At 47.8% G+C, this 20843-nt stretch overlaps 1 protein-coding gene across 1 annotated transcript in view; it reads left to right on the forward strand.

Annotated features, from left to right (window-relative positions):
- JMY (junction mediating and regulatory protein, p53 cofactor) overlaps positions 1-20843 on the forward strand; it is an 85862-nt gene that overhangs the window by 44179 nt on the left and 20840 nt on the right. The window contains exons 5-7 of the mRNA XM_073584159.1: positions 45-210; positions 2094-2281; positions 3660-3746. Of these exons, the coding sequence (XP_073440260.1) occupies positions 45-210; positions 2094-2281; positions 3660-3746 (441 nt within the window). The remainder of the gene's footprint in view (positions 1-44; positions 211-2093; positions 2282-3659; positions 3747-20843) is intronic.

The raw sequence follows: 20843 nt of genomic DNA on the forward strand, positions 1-20843 counted from the left end.
CTTCTATGAGCTAACCAAGATTATTTTTTTTTTTTACCATTTAGATGCAGAGTTTACATGGTGGAACAGAAGCAATAGCCGTATTAGACCAATTGGAGGCGGATTATTACGATCATCAGCTCCAGCTATATGAAGTACAGTTTGAGATTCTCAAGTGTGAGGAGCTGCTGCTAACGGCTCAACTGGAAAGCATCAAGCGGCAGATCTCAGGTCAGAACATGTGCAGAAGTGGAAGCACATCTCGCGTATACACCAGAGGGAAAACCTGACTTTTTCCATGAATACACAACTCTAGTGTCCTTGAAGATCATGATATAATCACGTCTTCTGTTCTACATTACACACTTGGTATTAGGTGATTTTTCTCTTTACCCAATCTCACAGGATGGCAACTTCACTTCCAGTTCGTTCAGTGAATTGGAAGCTTTTGGAGCAAACTCAAACCTAAGTAAAGTCTAAAGGGGTTTTCCAGGACATATATAAAATTATAGCTTTATTTCACTTGAGAAATGATATGAAAATACAAAACACAAGATTTGATGGATAACGGCGGGCCTTTCAGCCTTTACCTTGTAACATTGCTTAGGCACCCATTGTATGACTGGTGGGTATGGACCACTACACCACGGGCCGGGCTTACCCTGGAGGTGTGTAGCGAAGTTACAACCTGGTCTTCTCTACTGCCTCAGTTGCTGAGGGTAGGCTTTGTCGCCGGTAGTCAGCAGGTACCACTCCAGGGCAGTCCCCGGGTGTGCAGCTGAGACATTGGTACAAAGTACAGGGGGACAGAGGCAAAGACATGGTAGTCATCCAGGGGCCAGGGCACGAAGCACGGGTTCAATGTACACAGCCGAGAGAAGGATAAATGGGGTAGGTAAGCCGGATCAGAAAACAGAAGAGACAATACAAGAGTGCACCTTAGGGCTCATACTCACTTGCGAGAGACTCGCACGACACTCACTTGCAAGAGACTCGCACGACTCTCACATGAAAACCCGGCACTGCCGATGGCACTGGGACTGGAGCGTTCGGCTACATAGAAATACATGTAGCCGCATGCGCTGGTCCCATTGCCGGCGGCTGTGCCGGGTTTTCATGTGAGAGACTCGCAAGAGAATCGTGCGAGGCTCTTGTAAGTGAGTATGAGCCCTTACAGTAATCTAGACAGAGACTGAGCTAGAACCTTAGATGAGGTGAGGAGTGGAGAGAGGAGCTCCCTAATATAGTACCTGCTGGTTGGTGATTTCCTTGGAATCCATACCATTCAGGACACAGCAGGGTTAAATTCCTGCAGGATCTGGCCGTGCCTCCCTTTATCCATGTGGAAACGGGTGTGCAGCCCAGTTGGGAAGTGCTGCGTGAACCCGCCGCGGCAGCCAGATATGAGGATAAGCTGAGCGGCAGACTCAATGGTGGGAACACATACGAGATTCCGCCATGACACCCATTTTACATGGGCTGTGGTACAGATATGTGTACAGCAGTGGGTTTTACCTACTGAATGAAAAGCCACTAGTTGGAGACTCCTGGCGCCCAGCGTGGGCAATCTGATCACTTGATAAAATTAGTAGGACAAGCCATAGCTGTACTCTTCTTTTTTTTTTTTTCTTTTTTTCTTATTATTTTTAGATGACTTCTGAAAAGCAAAAGAACGTTAGCACTGTCTGTTGCTTGACCCTGAATCAGTCATAGTTAAAGGTGTTTTACTGCCTTTGGGTACAACTCTGCAGACTTGTGAATCCTCACATCACGCACACTGTGAGGCTACTCCAGGATTTGGGCGGTCATGTTATTGCATGTAAGCAATTTGCTCACTTTCTACCATATTACAACTAGACTTGTCCGGCCTCACTCAATCCACTGCATTGAGCTAGGCTACACACGTCTAGTCGCAATGTGATCATTTGTATGCAAATCATCCTTTTGGTCACTCACACACCGCTCCTGGCACCTGAGAACTCTCACAATACGCATGATGTGAGGGTTTTAGAGTGATTGCAAACTTATAGCCTAAGGCCAGGCAACCCCTTTAAAAAATGCCCAAATAAATTTTTTCGTCCACTGACGTGTTTTTCATTTTCCATTATCCCCAGAGAAAAGAGAAGAAGTGGTTTACTATGATGCGTATGAAAGTATGGATGCAATGCCTACAACAGAAGACATGGCATCGTCCATACATTTACAGCGGGAAGAGTTCCATAAACTTCAGCTAAAAGTTCGGCAGCTGGAGGCAAAGCGAGGCCGAATTTCAGCTAAAAAAGCCTACCTCAGAAACAAAAAGGTATAGTTGACTCTTATTTATTTTAAACCTCTCTTTTTGCTTTATTTTTTTGCTTGAATCTGTCATCATTTAATGCCATAGTATTGCTGTACCCAGTGAAATTGCGGTTCTCCAAAGATGCCTGCCTGGACTTAAAAAGAGGATTAAGATGGCAGCTACAGGAGCCTTCAACAGGCCTTTGGCACCATTGTTAGTCCATCGGTTTGACATGATGGAGGGAGGGCCAAGAGAAGCCCTTGTGCGTGCATTGGCAATAATGTCATTTAAATGTTGCTGTTAGAGATTGACTGCAGCATTTAAATGGTTAAAGGGGTATTCCTATCTCCAAGATCCTGTCTCAATATGCATTAGGTGTAATAATATTCGCAAATACCTCCAATTAGAAGTGTATTATAGTTCTTCTGATAAGCTACGTTGCTTATCCCATGTGCAGTGCATTGCAGGAGCTTAGGAATTCATGGTTACGACCACTTACCGCTGTCACTGTGAGTGGTTGTAACCATGGAAACCTAAGCTTACTGCAGTGCCATATTTGGATAAGATCTTGGAGACGGGAATACCCCTTTTAAGTTTTAGTAATCAGAGCAAACTCCAGTCACTGCAGTTACAGTCAGAATCCTGCAATGAAACACAGCTGGCATCCGCCTTGTAAGAAGCAGGATCTGTTACCATGCTGCTCTTATCCACCTCAAATCATGCAGCCGCAGAGTCTCAATATTATCCAAGCACGCCCTAGATACTCGGATAACACCCGAGCATGCTCAGATAACACGTTATCCGAACACATTCGCTCCTCACTAGTCGCTATCTATAAGCTGCCAGGGGCTGAGGAGCACAACACAACAGTGGCTGTAATACTACAGGACCAGGGGAGGGGTTCAGAGTCACTTCTTCTGCACATAACCAGATGACTATAGTTTTTTTGTTCTGCATTAACCCTTTACATTTTCAGTAGCTCTCCTGTTATAGACCTCTGTCTTGTATATTTTTCACACGTTTTGATTGCTTGTTAGAAGTCATGTAAAAAAAAAATAGCCAAAAGAATAGTAGGCAACGCTAGATTTTAGTTTGTGTATCCAGCTTCATAACTGCTCTCTGGGAATGGAAACCTCATTTATATTCAGAGGTTGAAAATTACTAGATCATTTTCTGTTTACACCACTCTGTGAACGAAATGCTTCCTCTCCTGAATTCAGGGATTGTTTTGTCGAGATTTTATTAAAAAAAATCTTTTTCAGTTCAAGGAAATTGTCAAAAGCAATAATTAGTCCCAAATTGTATTTGCCGTTCACTTTAACTGACTAAGTTTCCTTTTATATTTCATTACTAACCTTCTGTCCTGTGGTTTTGGCTTTTTTTTAATTTTTTGTAATTTTAGGAGATTTGCATCGCTAAGAACAGTGAAAAGCTGCAGCAGCGTCTTCAGACTGACGAGCAGTATAGAATTCACCATGCCACCCACGTAGTGAGTTTATGCTTTTTATATTGTGCAAATTTACATTTACTGTTGTTTAATATAGAGCTCAAGAAGAAAAATTGATTTTCCGGCACTTAAATCCCCACAAATCATATTTTTATTAAAAATTAATTTGAAAACAGGAGGATCCATCATGAAGATAAAACCTTACGCCTTTCTGGCTTACACGACTTCACCCTTACTGATAGCTTATAGTATTTTTAAGAACTAACAGGCAGTGGGACAAGTCTTTATGATTTATAACAGAACCAGGGCAACTGGCCTGCAGGCCATACCTGTCTTTTTGGCTTTTTCTGCCCGGCCAGTAGATCGGGACAGCTAAGGTGCTGGAAGTAGTGGTGTACTGCCAGTGAATTGGGGGACAGGCAAGGGGCCGGAAGTAGTGGTGTACCCAGGGCCAGCGTCAGCACCCGAGCAAGTGCCGGGATCCTGAGCAGGCTGGGGGGTCCAAACGCTGTTGGGGACTGCTGCGCTCTATGGGGGCCCGGTGCCAGCGCCCGCGAGTGTGCCCCTTCCCAATTGCTCATGGCCCCAGTACTTGCAATACTTACCGCTCCCAATTCCTCCGCCCGGTGCCAGCGCCCGCGAGTGTGCCCCTTCCCACTTGCTCATGGCCCCAGTACTTGCAATACTTACCGCTCCCAATTCCTCCGCTCTGGCATGTTCTGACTGTGACTTTGCAGGTCAGAGGGCGTGATGACGTCACTAGTATGTGCCCTCTGCATGAACAGTCAGTCAGAAGATGACTCTGAGGAGACCAGGAGAAGCAGGGGGGCAGCAGAGACCGCGCCAGGAGGGGGTAATTATAAGCTATATTCATCTGTCCCCGGTTGACGCTGTCCTCTCCTCCGCGTCCTCTGTCTGTGATGTTCAGGTCAGAGGGCGCAGTGATGTAGTTAGTGCGCACCGCTCCCTCTACCTCAACGTCACTGACAGAGGGACCCGACAGACAGAGCGATGCACAGCCATGGAGCGGGGATCGGTAAATATCTCCAGTGCCGGGGTCCTGAGCCAGCGGTGACATCAGATCCTGTCACCGCCTGCTCATGACACTAGCATCGGGCCCCAAGCGACGAGAGGTGAGTATGTCATTTTTTATTTTTTTTGTTGCAGCGACAGCAGCAATATAGGGCATAATCTATGGCACAGCATATGGGGGCGTAATCTATGGAGCACCATATGGGGACATAATCTATGGAGCATCTTATGGGGCAGCATATGGGGGCATAATCTGTGGAGCAATTTATGGGGGCATAATTTATGGAACATCTTATGGGGCATAATCTATGGAGCATAATCTATGGAATATCTTATGGGGCCATAACCTTTATGGAGCAGCATATGGGGCATATTATTCTATGGAGCATCTTATGGGGGCATTATTAACCTTTGTGCAGCATTATATGTGGCGTATTTTGTATGGAGCATCTTATGGGGCCCATCATGGACTGTATGGCACATTATATGGGGCTCCTGATTCAACATGGATATTCAAAAGCATTTAACCTACTGATGACTCAATTAATTTTACTTTTATTGGTGTCTTTATTTTTGAAATTTACCAGTAGCTGCTGCATTTTCCACCCTAGGCTTATATGCGAGTCAATAAGTTTTCCCAGTTTTTTGTGGCAAATTTAGGGGGGTCGGCTTATACACGAGTATATACAGTATTTCTTTTCTTTTTTTTTTAAATGTTTGGAGCAATATATGGGGCCCAGCATTTACTGGTGCATTGTATGGGGCCCATTATGTATGAATTATTATATGGGGCCCATCATATACTGTTTGGAGCTTTATATGGGGCCCATTATGTATGGAACTTTATATGGGGCTCTTTATTCTATATGGAGCAGTATATGGTGCCCATAATAATGTCGCCTCAGAAAAACCTTTTTGAATCAGGGCTACCATCCAAGAATAATTGAAAACCAAATTACAAGGGCCACCAGAATATCAAGGAATCACCTGCTACATCACAAAGCTAAAGAAGAGAATAACCGGGTGCCTCTAGTGGTCACCTACAATCCAAATCTGGAGGTGCTAAGGGGAGCTGCACAGAAATTACAACCTTTACTGCAAAAAGATGCCCGATTACAATCCATATTTCCAGACCCCCCACTGCTGTGTTTTAGGCAGCCCCCAAATTTAAGAAGCATCATTGTCAGAAGCTCCATGTCCTCTCCCAACATCTGCAGAAACCTTTCCTTGCAATCAGAAAAAATGTAAAACCTGTCCATTTATAATGACCACGGACAAGATAAAGATCCCCAACTCGCATCAGGACTACAAGATCCCAGGTACGTTCAGCTGCATCACATCTAATGTGGTGTACTTAATTATTTGTATTAAATGTCCTACTGGGGTTCTGTATGTGGGGGAGACCAGGCAAAAACTGAGAACATGGATCTATCTGTGGCAAAACATTTTTGTATCCCTGGTCATAGCATGATGGACATTATATTACTTGTATTAAAAGGTAACTTCAAGTCTCAGAGAGAGAAGAATCTCTGAGTACAAATATTGACACATTCAGCGCAGGTATTAATGTGTCGCATGGATTTATGTCTTTTTACATCAATTAAGGAATTTGCCCCTCAGACCTTCTGGGGTAATCACAACACAGAATCAGACCGGCAATCAGAGGGCAATAAAACCTTCACACTGCTTATCTATGAACTGCTCCAATATTTGTGCTTATCTCTCTCCCACAATGACTATTCCGCTTCACATCACTTGTGATATCTATTGAGTTATTTATGTGCTGTCTTGTGTCTAAATATGTTATTCTTCGGATTTTGTATTAGTCCAGCCTGATGAAGAGACCTGAGTAGTCTCGAAAGCTTGCAATGTGTTACCTTCTTTTCAGTTAGCCATTAAAAGGAATCAACCACTGAGGACTCTACACTCTAAATATTCTTCATAATAATGTATGGGACTCATTCTATATGGATCAATATATGGTGCCCATAATACTGTATGGAGCAATATAAGAGGCTCATTATGCTATATGGAGCAATATATGGTGCCCATAATACTGTATGAAGCATTGTATGGGACTCATTATTATGTATGGAGAATTAAATGGGGCTCGTTATTCTGTATGGAGCACTATGTGGTGCCCATAATACTGTATGGAGGACTATACTGTCTGGTTTCTGACCTATTGTAGAAATTACAATATATATCACTCATGTAATGTAAGAAGTAAGTGAAATCTTTGGCATTGTACTGTCCCTATATTTCTCTTCTGTATCTGTGCATTAAGAATCGTCGTATGTGTTAAAGGGGCCCACTGAGACTCTTTCGCCTGGGTCCACAAAAATCTGTAGCCGGCCCTGGATATACCGCCTGTAAGTTGTGGGGACAGCCAGGTGTACTGTCCGTGAGTTGGTGGATATCCAAGAGGACTGGAGATACTGATATACCGCCCATGAGATTGGGATCAGCCCCCTTGGATGTAAATTAGTGGTGTACCATCTTTGAGATGAGTGATGACCAAGTGAGAGCTGTAAGTTGTGGTGTAACACCCATGAGTTGGGGGATGGCAAAAGCTGGAAGTAGTGTTGTGCCGCCCATGAGTTGGGGGACAGTGTACCACCAATGAGTTAACAGATTACAAGAGACTGGAAGTAGTGGTGTTTGCCTATCATTTGAGTTGTAGGACAGCCACCTTCACTCCCAGCAGGTGTCACAATTTCAATGGTATCTGCATCTTCAGAATACAGATATTGTTGAATACAATAGTGGAACAAGAATTAGTTGGCTGCCTCGGTGCATCTGAGACCTTACTAGATAACCCTAGTTGTACGGAGCTGCTGTACACACTCTGGGGGTGAGGGAGCTGGGTTGAGGTGAGTAATATTTAGTTTCTTTATTTTTTGTCAGTCACTTGTCATATCATACCTTGTGTAGGGGCATTATACTGTTTGGGGGGGGGGGGGGGGGCTGTGGGTCCATCATACTGTGTGGGGGGAGCTGTGCGGCCTATCATCCTGTTTGTGTGGGCCGAATCATACTGTTTGGGGGTCTTGTGGTGGCTGCATCATACTGTGTGTTGTGAGCTATAGATTAAGTTACAAGGGCTGACTAAGATGAGGATATGATTTATAAGCTTAATAAAAAGCAGTAAATGATATATGTTTGCTTACCTGTTACTGGTAAGGATAGATGTTACAATAAGGCTGAGTGCAGACGGAGTTTTGAGCCCTGCGGATTTTTCCGTGCAGAATGGAAGAAAACCGCAGGTCAAATGACCTGCATTACTCTGTCGCCTAATTGGGGGACACAGAACCTTGGGTGTTATGCTGCTGTCCACTAGGAGGCGACACTATGCATAATCTGAAAAAAGATTAACTTTGGCTCCTCCTCTGCAGTATACACCCCTGGACGGCGTCAGCCTTCTCCAGTTTTTGCTTAGTGTCGCAAGGAGGCACACCTTTTTTCTTCCGTTTTTTTCCTTTTTTCACGGAAATACAGATGAAGAAAAGTGGGTCTCCAGCGAGACTCCCGGCATGGCTCCCTCCTCGGTCCCCTATTAGGGGTACCCGGTTGAGGTTGAGGTGGTTTTTTTCCCCATGTCGCTCCCTCCCCAGTCCCTCGGGTCCTGGTTCGAGGTCGAGACCCCCCTCCTTCCCCAACACCCTTAAGGGGTCTGGGTTGAGGTCGAGGCGAGGATGAAGACCCCCTGACGGTGACAGACGCACCCTCCCTAATCCCCCGCAGGGGGTATTAGGTTGAGACGCCTCAGGTAGGGTCGGAGATCAGGCAGCATTCCGCAGCTTCCAGGGACCCCAGGCCGGCTGAGGGATCCTGTGGGGGCCGGGGGAGGGTGCGGACTGGATGGCACAGCAGAAACAGGGCTTTTGCTGCGTCCCTGTCTCTGCAGCAGCAGCGGCTCCATAGCCCTTCAGGGGCCCCCCATACAAAAACCGCTACCCCTGCTACCCCCACCGCTATCCAGTCGACCGTTCTGGGGGGGTCTGGTACAAATCCGCCCCCCCCCCCCCCCCGGACTACCACGCCGCTCTGGAGCCCTCCTGGGCATCAGGCTTCAAATTTAGACCGCGGCTTCGGCCTAGCTGAAGCCGCCGCCTTTTCCCCTCCCCCCGGCCCGCCCCCCGGATGACCAAAATGACACACTGGAGTGTCATAGAAGGGGCGGATTGAGGCAGAAAGGGCGCGTTTTTACACAGCCCAGCGCGCCCTTTTCAGCTCTCCGCCCCCTCCTCCCTCTCCTCAGAGCCCCGGTGGCCATTTTTTCTGGATGAGATCCAGGAGAGAAGCATCACAGCGGTCTCCGGGGGGCACAGAACTTGGATCTGTCGGCGCTGGACCTAGGGGCACACCGGTGGGGTAAGCTCACAGCTGGGTTCTCATTACTCAGCTGTGAATCTATACTTCCTATAAGGCTTTCTGTGGGTTCCCTCTGCGTAGCCACCCCTGTACGATCCCTTATAGCCAGCCTCTGTGCACTATGCCGGGCTCAAGGAAGAGAACCAGGCAGGAATGTTTCTATGCATTCTGCACAGCCTGCAAAGCCACGCTCCCTAGTGGCAGCACGTATCCGCACTGCCGGGTCTGCATCCAGAACTCTGGGTCAGAACCCCAGGGAGTCCCTACTGACGCTTCAGTGTCACAGGCCACGCCGGAATGGGCAACTCAGATGTCTCAGTCTATGTCACAGTCCATAGACAACCTAACTGCTACATTGCTGCAAGCTCTGCAGAGTCGGACCCCGGCTATGGACGGTACACAGCAAACGGACAGCTTGTCTCAGGAACATGCTGCTTCTGACTCTCACAGACGTAAGCGGACTCACAGGTCTCGATCACCTGAGTCGCACTATAGCACAAGGTCGTTCCCCTCTAGGGAGAGACAGCGTCATTCCAGGTCTCCTGGGCAGTCCCCTGCCACAGACAGACAGTGCAATTTACCACAGGGATCCCCCACCACAGAAGACCCCCGCCCCAGGTCGCCCTCCAGGGATCACCTTAGTGAGGCACAGGATTCGGAGGGCATAGAATCATAGAATCGTAGAGTTGGAAGGGACCTCCTGGGCCATCTGGTCCAACCCCCTGCTCAAAGCAGGATTCGCTAAATCATCCCAGTCAGATGTCTGTCCAGCCTCTGTTTGAAGACTTCCATTGAAGGAGAACTCACCACTTCTCGTGGCAGCCTGTTCCACTCATTGATCACTCTAACTGTCAAAAAGTTTTTTCTAATATCTAATCTGTGTCTCCTCCCATTCAGTTTCATCCCATTGCTTCTAGTCTTTCCTTGTGCAAATGAGAATAAAGTTGATCCTTCTACAATGTGACAGCCCTTTAGATATTTGTAGACAGCTATTAAGTCTCCTCTCAGTCTTCTCTTTTGCAAACTAAACATTCCCAAATCCTGCAACCTTTCCTCATAAGACAGGGTTTGCAGACCGGTCACCATTCTGGTCGCTCTTTTCTGAACTTGCTCCAGTTTGTTGATGTCTTTTTTAAAATGTGGTGCCCAAAACTGGACACAATATTCCAGATGAGGTCTGACCAAAGAGGAGTAGAGGGAAATAATGACTTCACGTGATCTAGACTGTATGCTTCTGTTAATACATCCTAGAATTGCATTTGCCTTTTTTGCTGCTGCATCACACTGTTGACTCATATTCAGTCTGTGATCTATTAGTATACCCAAGTCTTTTTCACATGTGCTGTCACTTAGCCCTATTCCTCCCATTCTATATATGCTTTTTCCATTTTTATTGCCCAGATGTAGTAGTTTGCATTTCTCCCTGTTAAAAACCATTCTGTTAGTTGCTGCCCACTTCTCCAGTTTATTTAAATCTTTTTGAATCCTCTCTCTCTCTTCTCTAGTAATAGCTATCCCTCCTAGCATCTGTGACTCCGACTCAGATAATGAAACGGTCAGGTCCGTGGTACCTTCTCCCCCTAGCAATACAGCGCTAGTTGAGGACATAATTTCTTCTATTCATCGGGTGCTAAAAATTCCAGAGTCGCCCCCGGAAGTCCCAAAACATAGGATTTGCTTCGAAAGTGTTCAAAAACCACCTAAGGTCTTCCCTAATCACGATGAGTTTGAGAAAATACTTACCAAACAGTTTGCGCAGCCTGACAAAAAATTCGCTAATCGCAAATATCTGGAAGCGAAGTACCCTTTCCCACAGGAAGACACCAAACAATGGGCAGATCCACCTGAAGTGGACCCTCCGGTTTCTAGGCTAGCAGCGCAGACTTTACTCTCTCTGCCGGATAGCTCAACCCTCAGGGACGCAGCAGACCGGCAAGTAGAACGCATGGCTCGTTCTATTTTCAAAGCGGCAGGCGCCTCTCTGGGCCCTGCGTTTGCTTCAGTTTGGGCAGCCAAGGCCATCCTAGCTTGGGCCAAAAGACTACAGGAGGGTCTTCAGGCTTCAAATCCTGAACTCTCGGACCAAGCGGTCCAGATGGCAGTGGTAGCAGACTACATGATTCATGCAGCCCTGGATTCCGCCAGAGGTGTAGCGGGAATAGCATCAAACGCCATCACGATCCGACGCATCCTCTGGCTGCGAGAATGGAAAGCGGATGCGGCCTCAAAGAAGTCCCTCACGCGACTTCCGTATTCTACTGGTAGACTTTTCGGCGAAAAGTTGGACACCATGATAGCCAATGCCACCGGGGGTAAGAGTACCTCTCTCCCTCAACTAAAACCGAAACGCACGTTCAAACGAAGAAACCAGACGCGATTCCGATCCTTTCGGAATTCCTCGGGCTGGTCTGTTTCGCGCCCAGTGCAAAACCGCAACCGTTCTCCACGCAGAGACAACCCACGGACGCAGCAGCGACCGGACAGGGCTTGGCAGTCGAAAGCAGGCCAAGCGAAACCCAAGGGAGGAAAACCTCAGAACTTCACTTCATCATGACTCGAGACCTCCGGAAGACACCCCACCAGTAGGCGGCCGACTTTTACTCTTTCAGCAAGTCTGGCTGCCTATTACAGAAGACAGGTGGGTCAGGGAAATAGTGTCTTCCGGATACAAGATAGAGTTCACTTCCGTTCCACCGAACCGGTCCTTCCTTTCTGTTCCTCCAACACCACCAGAAAAGGCTCGTGTCTTCCACCAAGCGGTTTCCTCTCTCCTTCAATCAGGAGTTGTGGTGCCGGTTCCCGCGAACGAGAGATTCCGAGGATTCTACTCAAATTTGTTTGTAGTCCCCAAGAAAGGAGGCGGCGTCCGACCCATACTGGACCTAAAACAGCTCAACAATTACGTACGGGTCCGTCATTTCCGCATGGAGTCCCTCCGGTCCATCGTTGCATCCATGGAGCAGGGAGAATTCCTCGCCTCCATAGACATACAGGATGCGTATCTCCACATACCAATTGCTCCCGCCCACCAAAGGTTTCTCAGGTTCGCGGTCAACCAAAACCACTACCAGTTTGTCGCCCTTCCGTTCGGACTCGCCACGGCTCCAAGAACGTTCACCAAAGTCATGGCGGCCACCATGGACGTCCTGCACTCAAGAGGCATTCTAGTCGTCCCGTACCTGGACGACCTCCTCGTCAAGTCTCCCACTTTCAAAGACTGCGAGGTCAGTGTCTCAATCACTCTAGACACTCTGAGTCGCCTGGGATGGCTAGTCAACCTACAGAAATCGTCGACCATCCCAACTCGGACTCTAACATTCCTGGGAATGGTATTCGACACCACCAGGAGCCTGGTGCTCCTTCCCAAGGACAAGACACTGGCCATCCATCTGGGAGTTCGCACACTCCTTCGCAGTCCTCCTCGATCTCTCCGGTTTGCCATGAGAATCCTCGGCAGGATGGCAGCAGCAATAGAGGCAGTGCCATTTGCCCAGTTTCACCTCAGGGTCCTTCAGCTAGCCATACTCAGATCTTGGGACAGGAACCCCTTCTCCCTCGACAGGGAGTTCAGGTTGACGTCATCGACCAGGAGGTCCCTGCACTGGTGGCTCAAACCAACCTCGCTTACACGAGGGAAGCCATTCCTCTCAGGACAATGGAAGATCCTGACTACCGATGCAAGCCTGACAGGCTGGGGGGCGGTACACCTACATCACAGGGCACAGGGCAAGTGGTCACCGAGGGAAGTGACATTGCCCATCAATGTTCTGGAAATCAGGGCCATTCTCTTGGCACTGAGAGCCTTTCATCACTTGCTTGCAGCCTCGCACATACGGATACAGTCGGACAATGCCACGGCTGTGGCATACGTGAATCACCAAGGCGGGACCCGCAGCGCCCAGGCAATGAGAGAAGTGGCTCATATCCTCCGCTGGGCGGAAGACACAAGGTCGGTTCTTTCTGCGGTACACATTCCGGGTGTAGAAAACTGGGAAGCCGACTTCCTCAGCAGGCAAGGAATGGACTCGGGGGAGTGGTCTCTCCATCCCGAGATTTTTTACCAGATCTGTCAACGATGGGGAACCCCGGATGTGGACCTAATGGCATCCCATCTCAATGCCAAGGTTCCCAATTTCATGGCCAGGACACACGACCCGCGGTCGCTCGGAGCGGATGCCCTGGTCCAGGACTGGTCCCAGTTCCGACTCCTGTACATTTTTCCACCCCTCCCCCTAATAGCCAGGGTCGTGAGGAAGGTCAAGCAAGAGGGAGTTCCGACCATCCTCATCGCGCCAGACTGGCCCAGACGTACTTGGTATGCCGACATCGTCCAACTTACGGCAGACGCCCCCTGGCGTCTACCCGACCGCCACGACCTTCTGTCTCAAGGTCCGTTCTTCCACCAGAATTCAGGGGCCCTCAATTTGACGGCATGGCCCTTGAAACCTGGATTCTAACCCAGGCAGGTTTTTCACCGGCAGTCATTGCAACTATGATCAGGGCAAGGAAGCCTGCCTCTGCCAAGCTCTATTATCGTACCTGGAGAGCCTTCTTTTCTTGGTGCGAATCTCATGGACAAGTCCCACTCCCTTATTACCTCCCGAAGGTACTAGGTTTTCTTCAATCGGGCCTAGATGCCAAGCTATCCTTAAGTTCGCTTAAGAGTCAGGTGTCGGCGCTTTCAGTCCTTTTTCAAAAGCGCATTGCTATTAAACCGCAAGTAAGGACTTTCATCCAGGGAGTTTCCCGATTGGTTCCTCCCTACAAACGTCCGATGGATACGTGGGACCTCAATCTGGTCCTGACAGCATTGCAAGCTCCACCCTTCGAACCTCTTAGAGAAGTTCCACTCTCCATTCTGTCTCAGAAAGTGGTTTTTCTAGTGGCTATCACCTCGTTACGCAGAGTGTCGGAATTGTCAGCACTTTCCTGCAGACGACCTTTCCTAGCCTTTCACCAGGACAAGGTGGTTCTCCGCACGGTACCATCCTTCCTTCCGAAGGTTGTGTCCAACTTTCACCTTAACGAAGAGATTTCACTGCCTTCCCTTTGCCCGGTTCCGGTACATAGAGTGGAGAAGGCTCTGCATACGCTTGACCTAGTCAGGGCATTGCGGATTTACGTGTCCAGGACTGCACCTTTCCGGAAATCCGATTCCCTCTTCATTCTTACGGAAGGTAGTCGCAAGGGGTTGCCGGCTTCCAAGGCTACCCTTGCCAGGTGGATCAAGTCCACCATACATGAGGCCTACCGACTTAACAGTTCCCCTCTTCCGGCCGGTATCACGGCACACTCTACACGGGCAGTAGGGGCCTCCTGGGCCATTCGGCATCAGGCTTCGGCACAACAAGTGTGCAAGGCGGCCACTTGGACTAGCCTACACACGTTTACGAAACACTACAGTGTTCATACCCAGTCCTCAGCGGATGCGAGCCTGGGTAGACTGGTTCTGCAGGCGGCAGTACCCCAAGTCTAGGGGACTGTCGGCACAATATTCGTCCACTGCTTCCCACCCAGGGACTGCTTTGGGACGTCCCAAGGTTCTGTGTCCCCCAATTAGGCGACAGAGTAAAGGAGATTTTTGTGTACTCACCGTAAAATCTCTTTCTCTTAGCCTTTAATTGGGGGACACAGCTCCCACCCTGTTGCCCTTACGGGCCGTTGTTTCCTGTTGAGTTCTCATATTGTTCTTGAGCTCGTACATAGTAGCCTTCTTACAGGCATGGTTATGTTATTTGGTTACGTTCCTCCTTATGCTTTGGCACAAAACTGGAGAAGGCTGACGCCGTCCAGGGGTGTATACTGCAGAGGAGGAGCCAAAGTTAATCTTTTTTCAGATTATGCATAGTGTCGCCTCCTAGTGGGCAGCAGCATAACACCCAAGGTTCTGTGTCCCCCAATTAAAGGCTAAGAGAAAGAGATTTTACGGTGAGTACACAAAAATCTCCTTTTTTCCTGCGGATTTCTTCCATTTTTCACGCGGTATTCATGCGGTTTTTGTGCGGTTTTCCATTGCGGTTTTCCCCCTGCGGATTTGGAGACGGGAGATAGAAAACCGCACAAAAGAAGTAATATGCTGCAGATTTTGTACCGCAGGAAAACCGCGCGGAAAAATCCGCAGCGTCTGCACAGCGGTTTTTTTTTTTTTTTTTAAAGGTACTGTACATCACAATGCGGATATGCAACGTTTCTGCGCGGTAAAATCCGCTGCGAAAACGCTGCAAATCTGCATCGTGTGCACACAGCCTCAGGGTACCGTTACACCTAGCGATGCACCAGCGATCCCGACCACCAGATGTGGTGGACAGCAGTGGAAGTGGCCTCTTCTTACCTTAGCAGCCCTAGTTACTCTAGGATTAGATCAGATTTAGCGGGAGGACAGCAGTGTGAACAGCCTCTTCTTACCTTTGCACCCTTTGGTACCTCCAGTGTTAGATCAGAATGACAGTGTAGATACCAGCATGAGAAGCCTCTTCTTGATTCAGCGCTCCTGTTAACTCCAGTATTAGATCAGAAAGCCATGGTGGACAGCAGCGTGAGCAGCCTCTTACCTCGGCACCCTCTGGTATCTCCAGTATTAGATCAGAAAGCCATTGTGGACAGCAGTGTGAGCAGCCTCTTCTAAACTTGGCATCCCCTGGTGTCTCCAGTATTAGATCAGAAAGCCATGGTGGACAGCAGTGTGAGCACCCTCTTCTTACCTCGACACCCCCTGGTATCTCCAGTATTAGATCAGAAAGCCATGGTGGACAGCAGTGTGAGCAGCCTCTTCTTAACTTTGCACCCTCTGGTATCGCCATTATTAGATCAGAAAGACAGGGTTGACAGCAGTGTGAGTAGCCTCTTACCTCTGCACCCTCTGGTATCTCCAGTATTAAATCAGAAAGCCATGGTAGACAGCAGTGTGAGCAGCCTCTTCTAAACTTGGCATCCCCTGGTGTCACCAGTATTAGATCAGAAGGCCATGGTGGACAGCAGTGTGAGCACCCTCTTCTTACCTCGACACCCCCTGGTATCTCCAGTATTAGATCAGAAAGCCATGGTGGACAGCAGTGTGAGCAGCCTCTTCTTAACTTTACACCCTCTGGTATCACCATTATTATATCAGAAAGACAGGGTTGACAGCAGTGTGAGTAGCCTCTTACCTCTGCACACTCTGGTATCTCCAGTATTAAATCAGATATCGTGGACAGCAGCTTGAGCAGCCTCTTCTTACCCTTACACTCCCAATTTCTGCAGTGCTAGATCAGAATATCCACTGGGAGTACATTTTTTATTTTTATCTCGCTAGCGATCTTGCTACATGTGATACGCAGTCGTGACCGGGCCCCCGCTGCGATCTCGCTGTTCGTGCTTGAATGGCCTGGGTCATTTTTTCATCGCTGGTGTCCCACTGGCCAGCGCGCATCGCAGTGTTTGACACCAACGAGCGACCTCGTTGGCGACACAGAACACATGGACACAGGCGGGAATCGTCTGAATAGACGCTGTGTGACAAGATACCAACGACCGCCGTGGTCGTATGGATTGCTGGATCGCTGCTGCGTCAGTGAGTAGATCTGCCTGTTTGGCAGCTTACTAGCGACCATTTAGCGATGCACCAGCGATCCTGACCGGGTCATATCATTGTCGGGATCGCTGGTGCGTCGCTAAGTGTAACGGTACCCTTAGGCTGATGGGAAGAAGTGCTCAGTCAGAGGGAGAATACTATGGGTATCCGAAAACTGACCGGCACTTCCAAACAACCAGTGTGAACAGGTGCAAGCTAAGAGAGCCACTCTATGTAACAAACACTACACTTTGAACACTATAACACGTACACAATGAATATATGAAATTGGAACTGCATTACTGCTGTAGAAAACATGTTAAAAAATGAAGGTACTTGGCACATAAATTGGCTAACTTGAGCGAGCCCAGCAGCCAGTCACAAGGCATACCCCTTTGTTGAGCCTTCCCGTATAATTGTAGGATTTTAGACCGGGCGAGTCATCATGTTAGGTTTAGGGTCCCAGCAAAGGGGTATGCCTTGTTGCTGCCTGTTGGACTCACACAAATTTATGCGCTAAGTACCTTCATTTGTTGTATTTTCTACAGGTCCAATTTCATATATTCAATGTTTAAAGCTGTGCTCTGAAAGGCTTATCTATGCATGTTAGTTCTATAGAGTGTCTCTCTTGGCTTGCACCTGTTTGATTGTGCCGGTCAGTTTATGGATAGTTGTGTTCTATGTAGGGAAAGAGTGTCAATTGCACATATTGACGTTCTTCATGTTAATAGCTCACAAATGTATGTGCACACAACGTCTCGAAGACTCCAGCACATAGGTCCAGCAGTCTTTTTCCTCAATCGGCTTCTCTGGCAGTTTTACTGTCATTTACATACTTAGCGCCTTCACGACATGCGCCATACATGTACTGTGCGTGTCGTGTCTCCCCCTTTGATGTGGGCTACGGCGGTGAGCCCACATCTTTCCCGGCAGATGTCAGCTGTTTTGAATCTGTCTTTTGTACATTGTTGTGCATTATGTTCACTTTTTGCAGCATTTTTGGTGGAATATGACGCGGTCAGGATCGCTGGTGCATCGCTAAGTGGTCGCTAGTGAGCTGCCACACAGGTAGATCTCACTAGCGACATCGCTGGGGACGGGGATCGCTACTTACCTGTCAGACGTGGCGATCCTGCGTCCTCCCGCCCGGCTCCATGCGGCGCTCGTCGGCACCACAGGAAGCCCAGCAGGAAGTGACCGACGAGAAATGATCCAGCAGCTTCTCGCGCGATCAGCGATAACCAGCGGGGGAGACGGTCGGAGGTAAGTATCATATGCAGCGATATCGCTAGCAATATCGCTGCAACGTCACAAAATCGGTGACTTTACAGCGATATTGCTAGCGATATCACAGTGTGTAACGGGGGCTTAAGTCTTCTCAGTCAGCTGTCTTAATTCTGCTCAATATTAAGTGATAAAATGAATATTACTATAAAATATGAATATTCATATTGAGCAGAATTAATTTGTGCTTCTTGGTTCAGCCCTCTAGAACTCTTCATAGGCCAAACCTGATTTTCTTACATATAGAAATGTACCTTTTATACTGTAGTATAAGCCGACCTCTGTATAAGCCGAGGCTCCTAATTTGGCTACAAAAAACTGGGAAAACATATTGACTCGTGTATAAGCCGGGTATGCATTGCCCCCTCATCCCTTCCTTGTCTGCATGGCCCCCTCATCCCTATCCTTATATGCATGGCTCCTTATCCCAATCCTTGTCTTCATGGCTCCTCATCTCTGTCCTAGTATGCATGGCTCTTCAGCTCTATCCTTTGTATGCATGGTTCCTCATCCCTATCCTTGAATGCATGGCCCCCCCATGAGAAAAGCATAAAAAAAACCAAAAAAAATTCCTCCTACTTATCTTCCCTGCGTGCCCTCGCGGCATCCTGTTCTGGCTTCCAGCAGCTCCTGCGGCCGAGCGATCACATGTCCCCGCTCATTAAGGTAATAAATATTCTCCTCTATCCACTCACTGGGAACACATGATCGCTCGGCCACAGGAGCTGCTGGCACTGGAACAACAAGATGCTGCGAGGGCACTCGGAAGGTAAGTAGGAGGTTGTTGCGGCTGTAACTGTGCGCGCTATAAGAGAAATGAATTTTCATTGCCAGTGCAGTGAATGTTCATTTTTCTTTAGCAGCGGCTGGCTCCTGCCTCCTGTGACCTACTACTCTGCCGCTTCCCCTGCCCAGCCGGCTTCTGGGACAATTGACTCGTGTATAAGCCAAGGGGGGGGGGGGGCGATTTCAGCACAAAAAATGTGCTGAAAAACTGTGCTTATACACGAGTATATACGGTATTTCTCTTTACACCTTTCTCAGACACCATATTCCTCCTGAGCATGTGTTTTGTCTGGCATTGATGCTCTGCCCTATTCAGCTAAATAGTTATCCGCTAAAATACTACTATGGACTAGGAGGGAAAAAAGCGCATGTAGGGCATTAACCAGATAACATGCGGTGTAAATGCACTCAATTGTGCTCACCTTTTGATGCTGTGCGACCACATCACTTAAATGGCCAGAGATAATAGCACCCGCTCCACTGGTTGGATAAACCAATGTCGATGTATTCCGAAGGGAGGGTTGCGGGTGTGCTGGGCTACTGGTGAGGGATCTGACGAATAGAAATATGTTGCAGTTTATTCCCAAGGCATTTACAGGTCGAATGAACCTCTTCCTTAGGGAAACCACAATGAAGAACTATTGTGGTTCCCCTGAGTAAGAGGTCGTTTTGATCTGGAAACGTGTTGGGAATAAACTGCAACATATTACTATTCATCTTATTCCTCACCAGCAGCCCAGCACCACCCGCAACTCTCCCTTCTATATGCTGCAATACTAAACATGGTCCATGGAGAAGAATGTGGCTGTTTCTTATCCTGGATGATTCCTTGAATTTAACCTCTTTAGTGCACAGACATGGAATCATGCCATACTGTACAACATGGTGATCATACAAACACTTCTTTTTTGCAGTGGTGGGCTCCCTCACGAACAGCTGGGATCAGAAAAATCTATAATTGTTTCCATTTAAACCCTTCAATGATGCCATCAGTGGGCTCCCCACAACATGGTCATGGGGCACTGTGGCAGTGAGGGCCCTCATAGTGCCACAAAGTAGTACAACTTGTCCTGCAAAGACACAACCCATTATGCACCTACCTTGAAGGATAAATCTAAGCATTTTGGCTCTGGACTACTGATCATGAGAAAGAACAAAGCTTGGACTTTAATGGACATGTGTAGAGACAGAAGGGCAGCACACAATTTGAGTGATGCAGATTAATGCAGGTTAGATTTAGATCTCCAAAGTCAACAAGATAAGCGACAGTGAGGTTTTTCAAATTGGAGTAATTTATCAAACTGATAGAAGTGATATGTATTGGGACCTGGAGGTCGCCTGCACCATTATGCTTGACTCCTTGTTCTGTCTCTGTGTGCCTGTATGTGATTGTGAACTGTGACAGTGTGCACCACCCTTATGCCCCTGTTTCCACATAGCTGCTATTTTGAATAAAATTAACTTGTTCTTGCAGACGTTTTCTAGGAATAAAAACAACAAAAGCAATAGCATTATAAATACATTCTTAAATACTTTATAGTTAGCGAATCACACTTATTTTGTTTAGTGAGGTAATAGCCAAACAATTAAAATATTAGGACAGATGCCTATGAGCATGTGCAGTAGGGAGCTCCGCTGCTGTGACCTGGAGATAATTTATGCAACATACAGTCAAGCTATTACCAGGTCACAGCAGCCGCTCAGCATTCAGAAATATATGGTGGACTGCAGTGTGAGCAGCTTCTTCTCGCTTCCACATCCCTGATATCTCCAGTATAAGAACAGATAGATGTGATTAACAGCAGTGGTGTGCGCAACCTCGTCTTGTCTCAGCACCCGTGATATTTCCACAAAAAGGTCGGATAGATATGGCAGACATAAGAGTGAGCAGCCACTTCTCTCCAGTATTAGACCAGACAGATGTGGTGGACAGCAGTGGAAGTGGCCTCTTCTTACCTTAGCAGCCCTAGTTACTCTAGGATTAGATCAGATTTAGCGGGTGGACAGCAGTGTGACCAGCCTCTTCTTACCTTTGCACCCTTTGGTACCTCCAGTGTTAGATCAGAAAGACAGTGTAGATACCAGCATGAGAAGCCTCTTCTTGATTCAGCGCT

The sequence above is a fragment of the Dendrobates tinctorius genome, unplaced genomic scaffold, assembly GCF_039654945.1.
Source record: "Dendrobates tinctorius isolate UK_male_01 unplaced genomic scaffold, ASM3965494v1 ptg000083l, whole genome shotgun sequence".
Lineage (NCBI taxonomy): Eukaryota > Metazoa > Chordata > Amphibia > Anura > Dendrobatidae > Dendrobates > Dendrobates tinctorius.